The following is a 15,671-nucleotide window of genomic DNA, read 5'->3' as shown; positions in this document are numbered from 1 at the left end:
GAGTCATTTAAATGCTGGTCATCCAGAAATAAATCCCGTAAATCAGAAGAAAGACCAGAGGGGAATTTCTGACCAAATTTTCGCCTCAGGATAGTCTGCTGTTGTGCTTTTCTGTTCAATTATCACCATGATTTTTATCTCACCAAAAATGCTCATCTGACGTTTCAGACAAAAATAAAATAAAACATCACATAAAGAAGCCCACTGGTATCAAAGCAATTATATAATCCACAAATCTATGAGGAACAATGCTGGAGATTGTTCTGGCCATATAAGATCAATTATGGATTGAGGGGTTTTTTAATAATAAAAATATCAAGCCAAATACACGGTTATTGCTGCTGTTATGATGAAAACATCCATCTTTCAACATGGCAGCCCTTAAAACTTTGGAACTCCCTGCCTCTTGACACAATTTACATTTTATTCTGGGTTTTATTTGATGCCTTAATGTATCTTGTCAACCGCTTTGAGATTCTTTCCTTAAAAACACAAAGAGGTATAGAAATGAAAATAATAATAATATGATGCCAACATTATTACATCACTCGTATTAGCTTTCAAAAGCTTCCCCCCCCCAATTTTATCTGTGTTCCATTGATAATTTCTTTTTTAAATAAAAATATTGTATTTTCCCCATTTCTCATTTTACAGTGTTTCTACATCTGAACAAAAACCGACATTTCCTTTGACTTCCCTCCTCCGCTCTCTGTGGTTCCTTATTTTATATCACCAGTTCCAACCTGTTTATAAATGTCATCTTTTTGCTCTCCAGAAGTTTATTTTATACGCCTCCTGTTTATGTCAAGCCTGCTAAACTTTTTAATCGCTTACAGTAATAACACTCTTGTTATAAGAAAAAACACCCGCATAGAGTCCTTATTTAGGGCTGACCAAAATTGTTGAGCTTTTAAGGATTGAAGAGTTGTTGAACTTTTTATACAATTTTACACCAAAGTTGTTGAGCTTTTAGGATTGAAGAGTTGTTTGGCTTTTTTTTTTTACCCCAGGACATATACTGCCACGGGGGCTGGATGATTATTATTATTATTATTATTATTATTATTATTATTATTATTATTAATTTATACCCTGCCCATCTGGCTGGGCTTCCCCAGCCACTCTGGGCAGCTTCCCAAAAAATGAATATTAAAATACTATAATACATCAAACATTTAAATCGACCGGTGGGCAGGATTAGGCCCCCCAAATGGACTTTGGACATGCCTGCATACAAACACTGCAAGGAATTTATGTATAAATTGGGGGGGGGGGTTCCCCCTCCAGCAGATCTCATGCCCACTACCAAAACCAGCACCATCCCTTTGGTGACTTTGGTGATTGATTTGTCCCCACAAAACACTTCATCCCAGTTTCTTCCTCTCTATTTTGGTGGGTGTTTGGTGGAAGGCAAGGAGAACCCTTTCATGATGGAGTTTGTGGATTGTGTAACATGGGGATGAGCAGCTCATCCAAGTTTGGGTTCTCTTTTGTTGGGGCAGATTCCATCTTGTTCCCCCTGGGGGCAGGTGGGAGTCCTGGCGCAACCGTCTTCCGTCAAGACCAAGCCGGCTGGCTGCTCTTTTGCTCTGGGATTCCTTGCTTTTTGTCCAAGGAGCCCTCAGATTTCTCCCTTAACAAATACACCACAGAGGGAGGCAGGTCGACAGCAGAAGTCCTGCCTGCCAGGTTACCTCTTGCTGGGTTTACCTGGAGAGCCTGGCCCTCCTTTTGTGAGGATAAATCTTAATTCCTGAGTCCGGGCCTCAGTTTCCCCTCTCCATCCCTCAAGGCAGGATTTGGGGGCAGGGAAACAAGGGGGAAGCTTTTCCCCTCTCCATCCCAACTGCAGAGGAAGAGTTGAGGTCCCTGAAAGAGTCCAAAGGGCTTCAGGACTCTCTTCCTGTCCTGTTTCAGGCATGTGGCTTATGTACTTATGGAGGTGTCTGCCTGGCACGTTTATGAACATTTATTTTACACCTTAGCTCTTCTAATTCTCATAACATTAGTTATGCTTCTTAAGTACTCCTTGAGCATCACCTGAGTCGCAGCATCTCTTTGGCTTGGCGCTTGCTGGTCATTTTCTGACAGGAAATTTCCCTCCTTATAATCAAATAACTCCCAGTACTTTATGAAACTGGCTCTTCTGTGTCTCTGGGTACGTTTCTGTGTGGGATTTCACTTCGTATCACGGCGCTGCCACCGATTCATAGTAATAATACCTTAGACCTTCTAATTCTCATAATTAATAGCCCTTGAGCATCACCTGAGTTGCAGCATCGCTCGGCCGGCACAAATAGAGTTCGTTCTCTTTTGTTTTTAGTGCAGGTTGCAGAACTTTCCTGCCTGGCATTTTCCCCTCCCTTTCTCTGCTTTTTGCCTCAGCAAAATGGCAGCACTTCTCCATTCAGATTCGGGAGTTTCCCGCCTTCCTCCCTTTCACAATGGCTGCCTGGCTGCCCAGACCGGCCGCTTTTTGGGAGTCTGTGGCCCAGAGAAGCAAAAACCGCTTTTCCCACCCCTGCTCGGTTTTATTTTCCTCAAGGATGTCCAAAAGAAAAAAGGAACATAGAGAGTGTTATTACTAAGACGGAGAAAGCTTTTGCTCCGTTTCCAAAGGAGAGAGCAGCATTAGAAGAGATGGGTCCAGTTGCAAAGGCTTGGGAATGTTGCCCCGGCCCTTTTCCCCCTGGCGCCATTGGGCTCTTCTCTCGCTTCAAAATGGAGCCCCGCCTCACAGACCACCACTTCTCTTCAACTTTCTGTTTCTCTTTCTCTGCTTCAGCTTTAGCCAAGTCCCATCTCAGTCGTCTCCCCATCTCTCATTCAGGGGGAGGATTTTCCTCACATGCAGCAGCTCTGCACTGGGTCCCCCTGAGTCTCTGGCTTGGCGCTTGCTGGTCATTTTCTGACAGGAAATCTTCCTCCTTTTAATCAAATAGCTCTAGTACTTTATGAAACTGGTTCTTCTGTGTCTCTGGGCACGTTTCTGTGTGGGATTTCACTTCGTGTCACGGCGCTGCCACCAATTCATATGCAACGGCCTCTCACTTCCACCAATTCCCTCCAACTCCCTCAGATTGTCTTGCGTGAGGGAAAACTTCACCGTTAGGAGTCTCCGGCAGGATTTGTTCAAATGCACAAGAACGGTTTTCTTTGACAAGGAAGTCTATGACCCGGGGGGATGAAATTTTGGAGACCTCAGCCGACAATGTTCTTGCCCTTCAAGGTTTTGCACTTCATCCTCTGGCTCTGACCAAGGTGGTCCTTCCTTTCTGTCCGTTCCTCCGGAGGGACTTCCAAGGCGCAGACCCAAGAGATGGCCGCTGCTTGGGGAGGAGGCTTCTCTTTCCAGAAGAATCTCTCCCCTCTGGAGGAGACCACGTCTCTTTCCCCCTTCTCTTCCTCCTCTTTCCGCCTCAGCCTCCCAGTTAATTCCTGGCCTAATTACTCTTCTCGGGGTTATGAGAATTGTAAGGGCTGAGGTAGAAAATCCAGTGGTGCCTCAGGTTAAGAACTGAATTCGTTCCATTCTTCACCTGAAACCGTTCTTCACCTGAGGTACCACTTGAGCGAATGGAGTCTCGGCTCACAATTTCTGTTGTCATCCTGAGGTAAATTCTTAACCTGAAGTACTATTTCTGGGTTAGCAGAGTCTGTAACCCAAAGTGTTTGTAACCCGAGGTGCCACTGTAAATGGGCCAGGCAAACACATGCATAAATATATAAGTCACATGTCTGAAACAGTACAGGGAAAAAGTCCAAAAATCATTTTGTCTCTCCCAAATTGACCTCAAATGTTTCTTATTCGTATCTTAAATGTGTAAATATTAAAGCCTGGGGTTTGGTGGGAAATTCATTCACTGTTTTTCGAGCTGCAATAAAGAGCATGAAATCTGAGTATCTTTCAATCTCCCTCCTGGAAGCACAGCCAATCAGAGGCTGGCAGGAGAAAAAAGCAAAAAGAAACCACTTGTGGAACCAACTTTTTCCGTCACAAATGTCCTCTATACTGAAAAGGTCCACTATTTCTATTACAGTATTATTATTTTTGGTGCCAGAGGGGAGAACGAACGGGATTTGTATTGGTTCATAAATCTGTTTGCAATGTGGCGGAGGATTCTACAGACTTGCCATGTGGCCACAAGGTGGCAACCGAACTCCAATGTTAAGTTTAGGTTTTGGAAACACCCCGGTTGTTGCAAGGATCCTGGAAGAATCCCTCCACAGCTGCTGCAGAGGGGAGGCACTCTGCACCTGCACAGAGGCACGGGTCCCGGCCTAGCTGCTCCACCCTCCGAGTGCCCCTTTCCCCCAGGATTTACAGAAGATTCCTCATTTGATCCTGCTTTTCTGCTGTTTAGGGAAGCTTTTAATATTTGATGAACTATTGTATTTTAATATTTTGCTGGAAGCCGCCCAGCGTGGCTGGGGAATAAATAATAAATTATTATATTATTAATATTTCCTTAGCACCTCCCTATTTTCACGGGAGAAATGCTGGAAGGGGATGGAGTTATGTGGCCCCCCGAACCAAGGAGATAAGTGGCCATCCCACTTTTAGAAGACATCGGCTCTGTTTCTATATATGTTGGAAGTCGCCTGGAGAGGCTGGGGCAACCTGGCCAGATGAGCGGGGTACAAAGAATAAAATATTATCATCATCATGGAACAGGACATTTCCCTCTCTGTGTTGGAGGGTATGCCTTTCACCTGTGCTGCCCTTGCCATTTGACATCCCCTCTCTCCATCGCCTCCTTCACACCTCCAGTTTTTCGCATGTTTCACATTAATTTGCTGTTTTAGGGGTTGTTTTTAAAAGTCTTCCCATCTCATTTTTGACCACATTCAACTTACCCAGGTTCATGGTTCTTACATTCCAGGTTCCTATGCAATATTTTTCTTTACAGCATTGGACTTTCCTTTCGCTTCCAGGCATATCCGCAACTGAGCGTCCTTTTGGCTTTAGCCCAGCTGCTTCATCAGCTCTGGATCTACTTGTCCTTGTCCTCTGCTCTTCCTCAGTAGCATGTGGGACCTGAGGGGCTCATCTTCCAGCGTCATAACTTTTCTATGCCTGTTGTCTTTGTCCATGGAGTTTTCTTGGCAGGGATACTGGAGTGGGTTGCGGTTCCTGCTCCAGGTGGATCACCTTTGGTCAAAACTCTCCACTATGACCCGTCCATCTTGGGTGGCCCTGCACGGCAGAGCTCAGAGCTTCTCTGAGTTATTCAAGCCCCTTTGCAAGGCAGTGATCCACAAAGGGATCACTTTGGCCACCTCAGGAGAAGAGAAGACTCCCTGGAAAAGACCCTGATGGTGGGAAAGATGGAGGGCGCAAGGAGAAGGGGACGACAGAGGACGAGATGGTTGGACAGTGTTCTCGAAGCTACAAACATGAGTCTGACCAAACTGCGGGAGGCAGTGGAAGACAGGAGGGCCTGGCGTGTTCTGGTCCAGGGGGTCACGAAGAGGCGGACACCACTAAACATTTAAAAGTCTGGAATGGTTTTGCATGACTTCCTATGGGAAAGCGTGCCTTGGTTTTGGAACGCTTTGGTTTTGGAATGGACTTCTGGAATGGATGAAGTTTGAGAATCAAGGGACCCTGTACATATATATGAGAAATGGGAGCTCTTGCAAGCTGTCCCAACTGGCCCCCCAACTGCAGTCCACAAATCCTCGTGGAGACACCTTGAACCGGGCGTTGACATGCATGCAATGCATCAAGGGTGCCGAGGGGAAGCAGCAAGCCGGCAGCAAAGATCAGCTGTCCCCCCTTGGGCTTAAATATTTATGTTATTTGGAAGCCGGGCCTGTCAGTGACGGATTTGCAGAGAGGGAAGGAGGGTTGGGGGTGAGCGGGGAAAAGGGGCATTTGTCATCTTCTCCTTGTAAGGCGGCCTTACAAGAAGAATAATCCGCTGGCAAACGTCAAAAGCCCCGGCAGAGCCTCTCTTCTTCCATGAAAGAGCGTATCATAAGACACGGCTTGCCCTCTTGATAAAGACTTGGGGAATGAGATTATCACCCCTCTTTTATCGTCCATTCCAGGTCGCCCAGTCACTGCCCCAGGGTCCTTTCTCCTGGCAGATCAAGATATGAGAGAGAGAGAGAGAGAGAGAGAGAGAGAGAGAGAGAGAGGAAAAAAGGAAGAGAAGGAAGGAGGAAAGAAGGAAGGAAAGAGAAAGAAAGAAAGAGAGAGAGAGAAAGAGAGAAGGAAGGAAGGAAGGAAGGAAGGAAGGAAGGAAGGAAGGAAGGAAGGAGAAAGAAATATAGAAAAAGAGAGAGAGAGAGAGGGAAGGAAGGAAAGAAAGAAAAAGAAAGAAAGAAAGAAAGAAAGAAAGAAAGAAAGAAAGAAAGAAAGAAAGAAAGAAAGAAAGAAAGAAAAGGAAGGAAAGAGAGAGAGAGAGAGAGAAAAGGAAGGAAGGAAGGAAGGAAGGAAGGAAGGAAGGAAGGAAGGAAGGAAGGAAGGAGGGAGGGAAGGAAGGAAGTGTCCTTCAGGGGTCAGCAAACCTTTTCAGTGGGGGGCCGACTATATTGGGGGGGGGATGAACGAATTCCTATGCCCCACAAATAACCCAGAGGTGCATTTTAAATAAAAGGACACATTCTACTCATGTGAAAACACATCCGGGGGCCGGACTGAGAAGGTGATTGGGTCGGATCCGGCCCCTGGGCCTTAGGTTGCCTACCCCAGGTCTAGTCCTCATGGTTCTGAAGAAAGGAGCTGCCTCAAGAGCAGGGTAGGAAGCAGTGGCTCTTGAGGGCTTTGGGCAGAGTTTCTCCCTAGAGATGCCCTGAAGGACTGAAAGAGTGTTACGGAAATGACACGGGGGGCACATCTTGAAAGTTGTTGCAATGGTACAACTCTTATGCCTGAGTGTATCCTTTCGACTTGACAGCCCAGGGAAGATGCCTAGCTTCATCAATATGTAGAAAATCCATACTTGAATCCACTCTCCTCATTCCAACCCCATTTGAACCCTGAGAGAAAGGTGAGTTTGGGCTCCACCTCCCTCCAGGATCCAAGAAGCAGGAACAGGGCAACCCGCCAGAATTCCCCCAGCGGGAGAGCACATCCACAGCACCCCACCCAGGGGGCAACAAGAGACATCCGCAGAGGCAGGTCTTCTGAAAGCCCATCTCCAGACCAGTGCAGAGGGCAAGGAGATGTCAAGAGTTGTCTTGTTCTTTCTGTGATGGGGACTTAAGAGGCCGGGGGAAAGGTGTCTGATCAAGAGACCTAAGGTCAACCTTGTGTAACCCTTGTCTACCCCTCCCCTAGGACACAGGGGGTGCTTTGGTCTAAGCCAGGCACCTCCAACAGGTAGATAGTGATCTACCAGTAGATCACTGGATGTCTGTGGTAGATCACTGGCTCCCCCCCAAAAAAAGTTAAACGTTTAAATTGCCCTGCACCCCAAAAAAACAGGGCTTTCGTCCTCCCTCCCAAAATAGGGCATTTCTTCCTAAAAAGAAGCTCAGCAACTTTGACCTGAACCCCCCCCCCAAAAAGCTGGTAGATCACTGCCAGTCTTTAACTGTGAGTAGATCACAGTCTCTTGGGAGTTGGCCGCCCCTGGTCTAAGCCACTGAGCCTCTTGGGCTTGCTGATCAGAAGGTCAGCGGTTCGAATCCACACAACGGGGTGAGCTCCCATTGCTCTGTCCCAGCTCCTGCCAACCTACCAGTTGGGAAGCACACCAGCGCAAGTAGGTAAACTGCTGCGGCGGGAAGGTAAACGGCGTTTCCGTGCGCTCTGGTTTCCGTCACGGTGTCCCTCTGCTCCAGAAGCGGTTTCTCCTGCTGGCCACATGACCCGGAAAGCTGTCTGTGGACAAACGCCGGCTCCCTCGACCTGAAAGTGAGATGAGCGCCGCAACCCCAGAGTCGCCTTTGGCTGGACTTCACCATCCGGGGGTCCTTTATTCTTTACCTCTTACCCCTCCCCATTTGTGGCATGCTAGTGATGTAGTGATGATGCCTTAATGATGCCTCTCAAAGTGTATTCTGGGGGAAAGAGGGAAGGTTTAAAAGAGGAGGGGCCTTTCATATTGCCTAGTAGCCTCGGGTGCCCTTAATAATCGTAATAATAATAATTTTATTATTTGTACCCCGCCTATCTGATTGGGTTGCCCCAGCTTCCAACTGCTTCTAAGGTTTTTTAAAACAATGAAGTGGTGTATATATAATAATAATAATACTGTAATAATAAATATGTTCTCAGCCATCATATTGTCAGCTCTCTCTTCCTTTGAATTTCTTCCCAAATTTTCCTGTGTCTCCCTCTCCCTCGCCTCATCACTGCCACTGCAAGCCGCCCTGAGACTTCTGGGTATAGGGCGGTATATAAATTCCATAAATAATAATAAAACCAACTCACCACACTTCCATCTTCCCACCCACCAACATTTTTTTTTGCCCATTTTTGCATTATTGCAAGATGTTTGGTGCAGAGACTTAGGTTTCAAGTGCTGTAGCTTTATAGCATGATTTTAAAAATATATATAAAATAAAATAAAATAAATCAGCATTTGGTTTTTTTACATGGAAATTATACTGGGGGAGACAAGGTGCCGTAGAAAAACAAGGTGCGGTTCCCAGCCAAGGGCTCAGCGGCCGGTCAGGAAACTCAAAGTGCCATGTGGGGAAAAAATATTATATACGCACACATAACGCAGTGTTTCTGAACACAAGTCACAGTAATATCAGTATCGGACAACGAAATAGGGGTGAGCGGACTGGTTGTGAGGGTTATCACACTTCAAATTCAACACGTCCAGGTTATTATTGTTAAAACTTAAGGCTACAAAAGCTCCGTAAAATATATACTCATCTAATAAATTAAAGGTGGTATCCTCGTTTGCTGTGGCTTGGGGACTCCCCCCATCCCAATTTCCTTGCTTGTACAGTGGTACCTTGGTACTCAAACGCCTTGGTTCCCAAATGCCGAAAACCTGGAAGTGAGTGTTCTGGTTTTGGAACGTTTTTCAGAAGCCGATCGTCCAATGCGGCTGTCGGCTATTGTTTCCTGGGTGAATGCAGCCATCAGAAGCCATGCCTTGGTTTTCAAACATTTCAGAAGTCAAACGGACTTCCGGAACGGATTAAGTTTGGCGCTTTGGTTTTTGCTCTTTATTTTGCGTTTTTGTTTCTGAGGCTCTTTCTGTTCATTTGTTTCTGTGACCGTGCGGAAGCCAGTTCAGCTCCTGATGGATTGATTGTGTGACTGCGGAAATGGATAAAAGCCCCCCACCCAAACAATGACTATCATCAGTGCAGCCAAGATTTTAAAAAGAAGTTTACCATCTACAATACTGTCTTATTTATTTTGTAGCACAGTGCGTTGGTGGTTGCTTTCGCTTTATCAATCAATGGTCTCATTAGATAGTAAAATTCACGTTAAATTGCAGTTTTAGGGGTTGCTTTTAAAAGTCTGGAACGGATTTATCCGTTTTGCATGACTTCCTATGGGAAAACGTGCTTTGGTTTTGGAACGGACTTCCGGAACGGATTCAGTTTGAGAACCAAGGCACCACTGTATATAAGATTCTTAGAGTCTTAAGGGGTCTGCTCTAAAGATGAATTAACCCCGCAGGGTCTCTCCCCCTCACATACACCCCCCGGATGTCTTATTCACTTCCTATTTTGTTCCCGAGAACATCCCCAACCCCGATCTCCTTTTAAAAATACCCAGCTTCATCTCTTCCCAAATCCTGAAAGTATTTATATCCATTCTGCCCTTTCTGCGGGGGGGGGGGGGCACTGCAAAAGGGGGAAATGGAAAATGGAGAGGGTGGGGGAGGAAATGTAAGGGGTGTTTTCATTCCAAAGAGAAAAAACGTGGCAGATTTCTTCTTCTTTTTTAAAAATAGCTGTCTATAAATATTTCCATCGAGGAGAAAAGACAGCGTGGGACGTTAGCCTGCCGAAGTTTGTTTCCAGCGCGGCTCTCGGGGGCGAGAAAAGGTGGAGCAAGGCCTGGATTCCTGCAGGTTCCAGGAGGAGACTTAGAAAGGGAGAAGAGAAAGGAGGTGAATCTCCCATTGCAGGGCAAGGGCTTCTTGCTCCCATGGGGGAGCCTGCTGGGTGAAGAGCCATAACCGGAGGCAATATCTCACTGGAGGGATACTGGTTTGCTTGTGCTGGGGAGAGCGGCGTTGGGCGCTTTCTCTCTGCACAGCCCTCCGCTTGCAACACCCAAAGGGGCCTTTTCAAGTCCAGTGCAACTCACCCATCCATCCCCACGTCGCACGCAAGGTCTCAAGCCAAAGTGGGATTCGAACCTGGACCAAGAAGCGGGATTCGAACCTGGACCACGCACAGTCCAAGCTCTGCCACCCCACCAGTGAAACCAACATTTGGAGAGAATGCAAGTCGGGCGGTTCATATGTGTTTGGACTGACCCCCAACGGATCCTCAAAGTCAGTCTCACAGACGGGGAGAAAGGCCTTTTCTCAGCCCGGCAAGGTCACCCAAAATCATTTTTTAAAAAACGGGAGTTGTCAGGGACGGAACTCGCGACCCTCTGCCCACAAAGCTTGCGGTCGCCCATGGATCCTCTTCTCCCAGGGCTCGGTCCCCATTGGAACCACGCAGGTCCCAGGAGGAAGGGGGAAGATTTCTCCCCACGGCTGGGCTTGTGGCACAAGCCAGGGTGGAAAATGGTGGGAGGAAGACAGGAGGGGTGAGGCGTGGCCTTCTGCCCCTGGGCACACGCCCGCCGTTGGCGTTCTTCCACAGGGCAAGGAAACCACCATGGCGGACCTTTTCCGGTGGCGGAGAGGCCTTTCAAGACACACCCACCCCGTGACGCCGCCAAGATGGAGCGACAACAGTGCCTTTTCCCCAACCCCACTTCCCCCGTTACGTCCCAAGGGGCAGGAAGGTGATATTCCCTTCTGGATCAAGACCGGCCTCGCTTGTGCTCCTTTTGGTGGTGGCCCCCGTGGCAGAGCCCCCCTCACTCTGCAAGAGTGTCCTCCGGTTATCAAAGTTCTGCATCGCCAGGACGTTCCTTGGGGGGCTGCCCTGCTTGTCCATGGGGGACGCCAGAGGCTCGGGGGCCGACTCTGAGTCATCGGGGGTCCCTGGGGTTTTGGCCTCGCTGTGGTCTTCTTCCAGGGGGCTCTCGGCGCCCGACTCCTCTCCATCTTCCTCTTCCAGCGTGAGCTGGAACTGGAACTTGTCAGGGGCTCCTTTCTCGGACGCCAGCCCGTCCTCGGGGGGCGGCGGGGGGCTGTGCGGGATCATACTCTGGTACCATTCGCGGTTGTCTTCGAGGGTGTCCAAGATCTCCTGGGCGTCTGGGTGGACGAGGTCAGCCCAGGTTTCCCAGAGCGGGTGAGCGATGTAGTCAATGAATCCCACCTGCCGGAAGGGAGACAAAGACAGGGGCTGAGAGGACGCAGAAGCAAGGAACGCCCTTCGCTTCCCAGGGCGCCAGTCTCAGTTCAGAACCAAAGCTCAAAAAGGAAAATAAAAGAATGCATTTTTGCAACTGGCTCAGAGAAATACAAGGTGCGACTGGAAACCGGCTGGCAAAACTCAGAAATGAACCAGAGGCGTCGCCCGCTCTCCTTAAAACAAGAAAAGGGAAAAAGCTGTCCAGGTTGGGTCAAAACATTAAATAAAATAAATTAGGAAACCAGATGCAGAAGATGCCTGTGGCCCCCTCCAAAAGGGAATCCTACAAGGTGCAAGCGGAAAGTCTGGTGAATGGTCACAGAAACCGGACAGGGAGAAATATCTGAACGTACAACCGGCATCGCAAACCCCCGACAGGCTCACAATTGTGTGGGGAGATGAAGCTGTAACTCGAAAGACAGGGCATTTCCGCAGGAAGCCCCCTTGTTTCCAGGTGTGGCTCCTCCTTGGAGGGTGCCCCCCAACCCATCAACAAGCCCCCCCCCCTTGGCGCACCCACCTGGGACTTCTCTATGGAGGCGTTGTGCTTGTCGCACATGGGGCTGATCTCCATGCCCTTCTCCCGCTCCCGGTCTCCCTGGTGGAAGAATTCCACCATGATCCGGTCCGTCCACTGGCGGTACAGCTCCAGGGGTTTGGTCGGGTTGCTGAGGTCTGCGCAGTGAACGATGTTCTGCAGCACCTGGAAGGGCAGAGATGCGTCGCTGTCAAGCCTGAACCCTCGGGGGACATTTGGAGGAACGTGTTTGACTCCCAGGACGTTTCCGAGCACAATTCAAAGGGTTGGGGCTCATCTTGAAAGCCCTAAATGGCCTTGGTCCAGTAGACCTGAAGGAGCATCTCCACCCCGGACACCTGGGTCCCTCTCCCAAGGGCCTTCTGGTGCACCTTCAGTGTGAGAAGCGAGGTTGCAGGGAAGCAGGCAGAGGGCCTTCTCGGTGGTGGCACCTGCCCTGTGGAACGCCGTCCCGTCAGATGTCAAGGAAATAAACAACTATCTAACGTTTAGAAGACATCTGAAGGCAGCCCTCTTTAGGGAAGTTTTTAACAACTGGTGTTTTAATGTATTTTTAATCTTTTGTTGGAAGCCATCCAGAGTGGCTTGGGAAACCCAGCCAGATGGGCGGGGTATAAATCAATTATTTTTAATTATTATTATTGTTATGCCCATGACACCGATGGAGGAGTCTGCCTGGTGGGCAGCAGACTCCCCTGTGATGATATATAATGTTGTATAAAATTATATCCTGACTTTAATCTTGGATTCACACTGCCGAGCTACAAATTTACTTGGATGCAGTGGCAGGATGGATGAGCAAAAGTGAGCTGAGCTCGAATCCTGCCAGGTTTGTGTGTCTGAGAAATGGGTCCGCCCTGGATGGGGTTGCCCTCCACCTGAAGGATCATCGAACCCCTGTCCCCTCCAAAAGAAGTTTCACCTGAATGCGGTCGGAGTAGTTGTCCAAAAGCAAGACCCCCAAACTGGTGACCTTCTTGGTCTCTACCATCGTCTTCAGATCAGCCAGAAGGTTCATGTGTTTGGACATATCTGTTGCCAGGACCTGAGACCAGAAACCACGGGGGGGGGGGAAAGGATTTTATTCTATGCCGCTTCCATTCAAATTAATCCCAAAGCGGCTTGCAAACAACAAATAATAACAACGTGATAAAACGTATTAGAACATCACAAATACCGCAAATCAGCAGTGAAACAATTGCAGTCTATAAAATACTGTGAACAAGGCAACAACTAAAAAATAAGCCAAACATCACAACTAAAGGAAAAGCCATATTATATGACTAACAAATAAACACAGTGTTTATAATCTATCGAAACAAAACAAGCAATATTAAACAAAAGAGCAGCCCCCCAAATGAGCTAAGCCCTGAGCTCCTCACCATGTCGATGGCCATCTTGCGAAGAGACTGCCGTTGCTTTTTGGAGATGTTCTGGAAGATGTCACAGTTTTCCTCTTGCAGGAGCTTGAAGCCCACGGCCAGGTGGTGGTTCTCAAGGACCGACGCATCGTTATACATCAGCGCCAGCTCCGAATCTAGGGGCGGAAAAAGGGTGGTCAGTTTGACAGGGGATGCCTCCGGATCAGAGGAGGCCATATATGTGGGTGAGAAAGAGAGTAAGGGAGCAGATTCACATAGGGGCTTGAAGCAGCCAACCAACATTTTGTAGGAATGTTCAGGGTGGAAGGAGAGGATATATTGTTTATTCATATCCTTCCTAACTTGCGCTAGCAAGTTCTTTTATGTAGGCGAGTTACATTTCCCTTTTAACATGCACACCAGATATCTGGTTGCAGGCTCGTGTGAGCCTCTGACTATTATACAATTCAATCTGTCTCAGATTGAATTGTACGTTCCTGATAAATTCCCTTGAATCCCTCTTAAAAGAATAAAGCCGCCACAATCTTATTCAAAATCAATGAAAGAAGTTGACTCACATCAGTTCACAGTTGGATTCCTGAAGGCAGACTTAGTTACAAAGATGTACATGTGGATCTGCCCCATATGGGGGGATAATCCCAGTGATTCGGAGAGCTAGCAGAGCAGTCCTAGCTAGGAGCTGGTCAAACGAAGAAAGAAGTCAAAAAGAGGGAGGTGTGCTGCGTGACTCGTCCTTTTATTACCTGGACAGGTAAGGTCACATGCAAAAGGAAGGATGCTCCAGCCAGGAGGAACATTGCAAGGAATGTTGTACTTGACTGCCTCTCATGGATCACATCCCACACATTTGCACAACTATCAGGCTACAAGAGGCCCTTTCCCTAGTCCAGGCATCCTGTCCTCTTGTTATCGCTTCTGGTTATTGCTTTTTGCACTTCACTTTGGGACTTCCTATGCAAAGTGGGGCAAACCTGCCCCAGGTAAAGGAGGGAAGGACAGGAGGGGACGTTCTCAGGAACAGCTGGAAAGATGAGAATTGCCCCCAATCAGCCGACAGGGCCTACTCACTGGTGTTGATCAGGAACTGGTTGGAGACCCCGGGGTGGTCAACGTCGTGGATGGCGGCCGCAAAGATGGCGGCCAAAATCTCCAAGTCGGTGAAGACGGCCTGGAGCGAGCAGATGGAGGGGAGACAAAAAGGGGAGGAAAGTGAGGAGGACAAAGCTAAGGATGGGGTGAGCAAAACTCAAACTGGGGAGCCAGGCTGAGCATTGGCACGGTCAGGAGGCAAGTGACCACTGTGGTCCTCAAGGCTGGGGCAGAATGTGGCAGCCAGTTTTCGGATGGGGGAATCAACTACTGAGCCGGGCTCAAGGTGCTATTCATTCACCAGCCCAACTGCTGGAGTGCAGTTGCTCATTTTGTCATTGTATTTATTTATTAAATTTCTACAGCACCTTCATCCGAGGACCACAGGGTAACCTGCAATATAAACTGTTCCCCAAGTTGAAAAGCAATGAGCAACCAAGTCTTTAGTGTCATCAGCCCAGTCCTGCGGAACTCTCTGCCACTAGAGATTCAGCAGGTTGCATGGCCGTCTGCTATGGATGCTTAAGCTGAGATTCCGGCATTGCAGAGGGTTGGACTGGATGACCCTCAGGGTCCCTTCCGACACTATAGTTCTATGATACTGCGAGCCACAAGCTAAAAAGGCCAGCAGAGTTATGTTGTGCGACCCCCAAACTCTTCCCCTCCCCGCCTCCCCCAGAATTCCCGCTTCACCTCCAGAGCCGGCATGGAGAGCAGGACGTGGGTGGACTGGGCCACGTCGGCCGCGTGGATGTTGTTGTGGTAGGCCACGTCCGCGTGGTAGTGGTCCTCCAAGGTCATCAGGAAGGTGATGAAGGTGTCGGCAGGGATTTGGAAAGATTTCAGCAAGTCTCTTTCCTGCAGGGCGAAGGGTGCAGAAGACTTCTCAGTCTTTTAAGAAGCACTTTTTCAAAAGCGTGGTGGGGGTCTCAAAACGGGGTCTCTATGCAGGAAGCCTGGGGCCCCACCATGGCCTGAGACTTTTCAGCAAGTGAGAGGCTATGTGACAGGTGTCAATTAAATTGCGCACATTCGTGGGCTGAATGTCGGGAGATTTGGGGCAGATGAAAGGAAGGACTTCTTTCTTTTTCTCCCCTTTTAAAATTATTCATTTGGTTTTTCAAATTAAAATTTTACAGAGATATATCAAACATGAATCATCAAAACAAGATTCCAAGGAATCTCCTGGAATTCCATCCTCCCCTTTGTGGCTCCTATTATGAATCATTTCCTCCCACATCTTTTATGATGAT

The 15,671-nt window shown here is 48.2% G+C and overlaps 1 protein-coding gene across 2 annotated transcripts in view; it reads right to left on the bottom strand.

The window, feature by feature from the left end:
- Nucleotides 1-8,468: 8,468 nt before the first annotated feature.
- The window catches only part of PDE4C (phosphodiesterase 4C), a 49,831-nt gene continuing 42,628 nt past the window's right edge, over nucleotides 8,469-15,671 (bottom strand). For both annotated transcript variants that reach the window (XM_083483747.1, XM_083483748.1), the window contains 6 exons: nucleotides 15,112-15,276; nucleotides 14,398-14,497; nucleotides 13,330-13,484; nucleotides 12,870-12,992; nucleotides 11,930-12,112; nucleotides 8,469-11,373 (listed from right to left, as the gene is read on the bottom strand). In XM_083483747.1, coding sequence (XP_083339873.1) covers nucleotides 10,870-11,373; nucleotides 11,930-12,112; nucleotides 12,870-12,992; nucleotides 13,330-13,484; nucleotides 14,398-14,497; nucleotides 15,112-15,276 — 1,230 coding nt within the window. In that variant the 3' untranslated portion in view covers nucleotides 8,469-10,869. The remainder of the gene's footprint in view (nucleotides 11,374-11,929; nucleotides 12,113-12,869; nucleotides 12,993-13,329; nucleotides 13,485-14,397; nucleotides 14,498-15,111; nucleotides 15,277-15,671) is intronic.

This window comes from Podarcis liolepis (assembly GCF_965112155.1).
Source record: "Podarcis liolepis genome assembly, chromosome: 18".
Lineage (NCBI taxonomy): Eukaryota > Metazoa > Chordata > Lepidosauria > Squamata > Lacertidae > Podarcis > Podarcis liolepis.
This window is presented reverse-complemented; position numbering and strand designations above follow the sequence as displayed.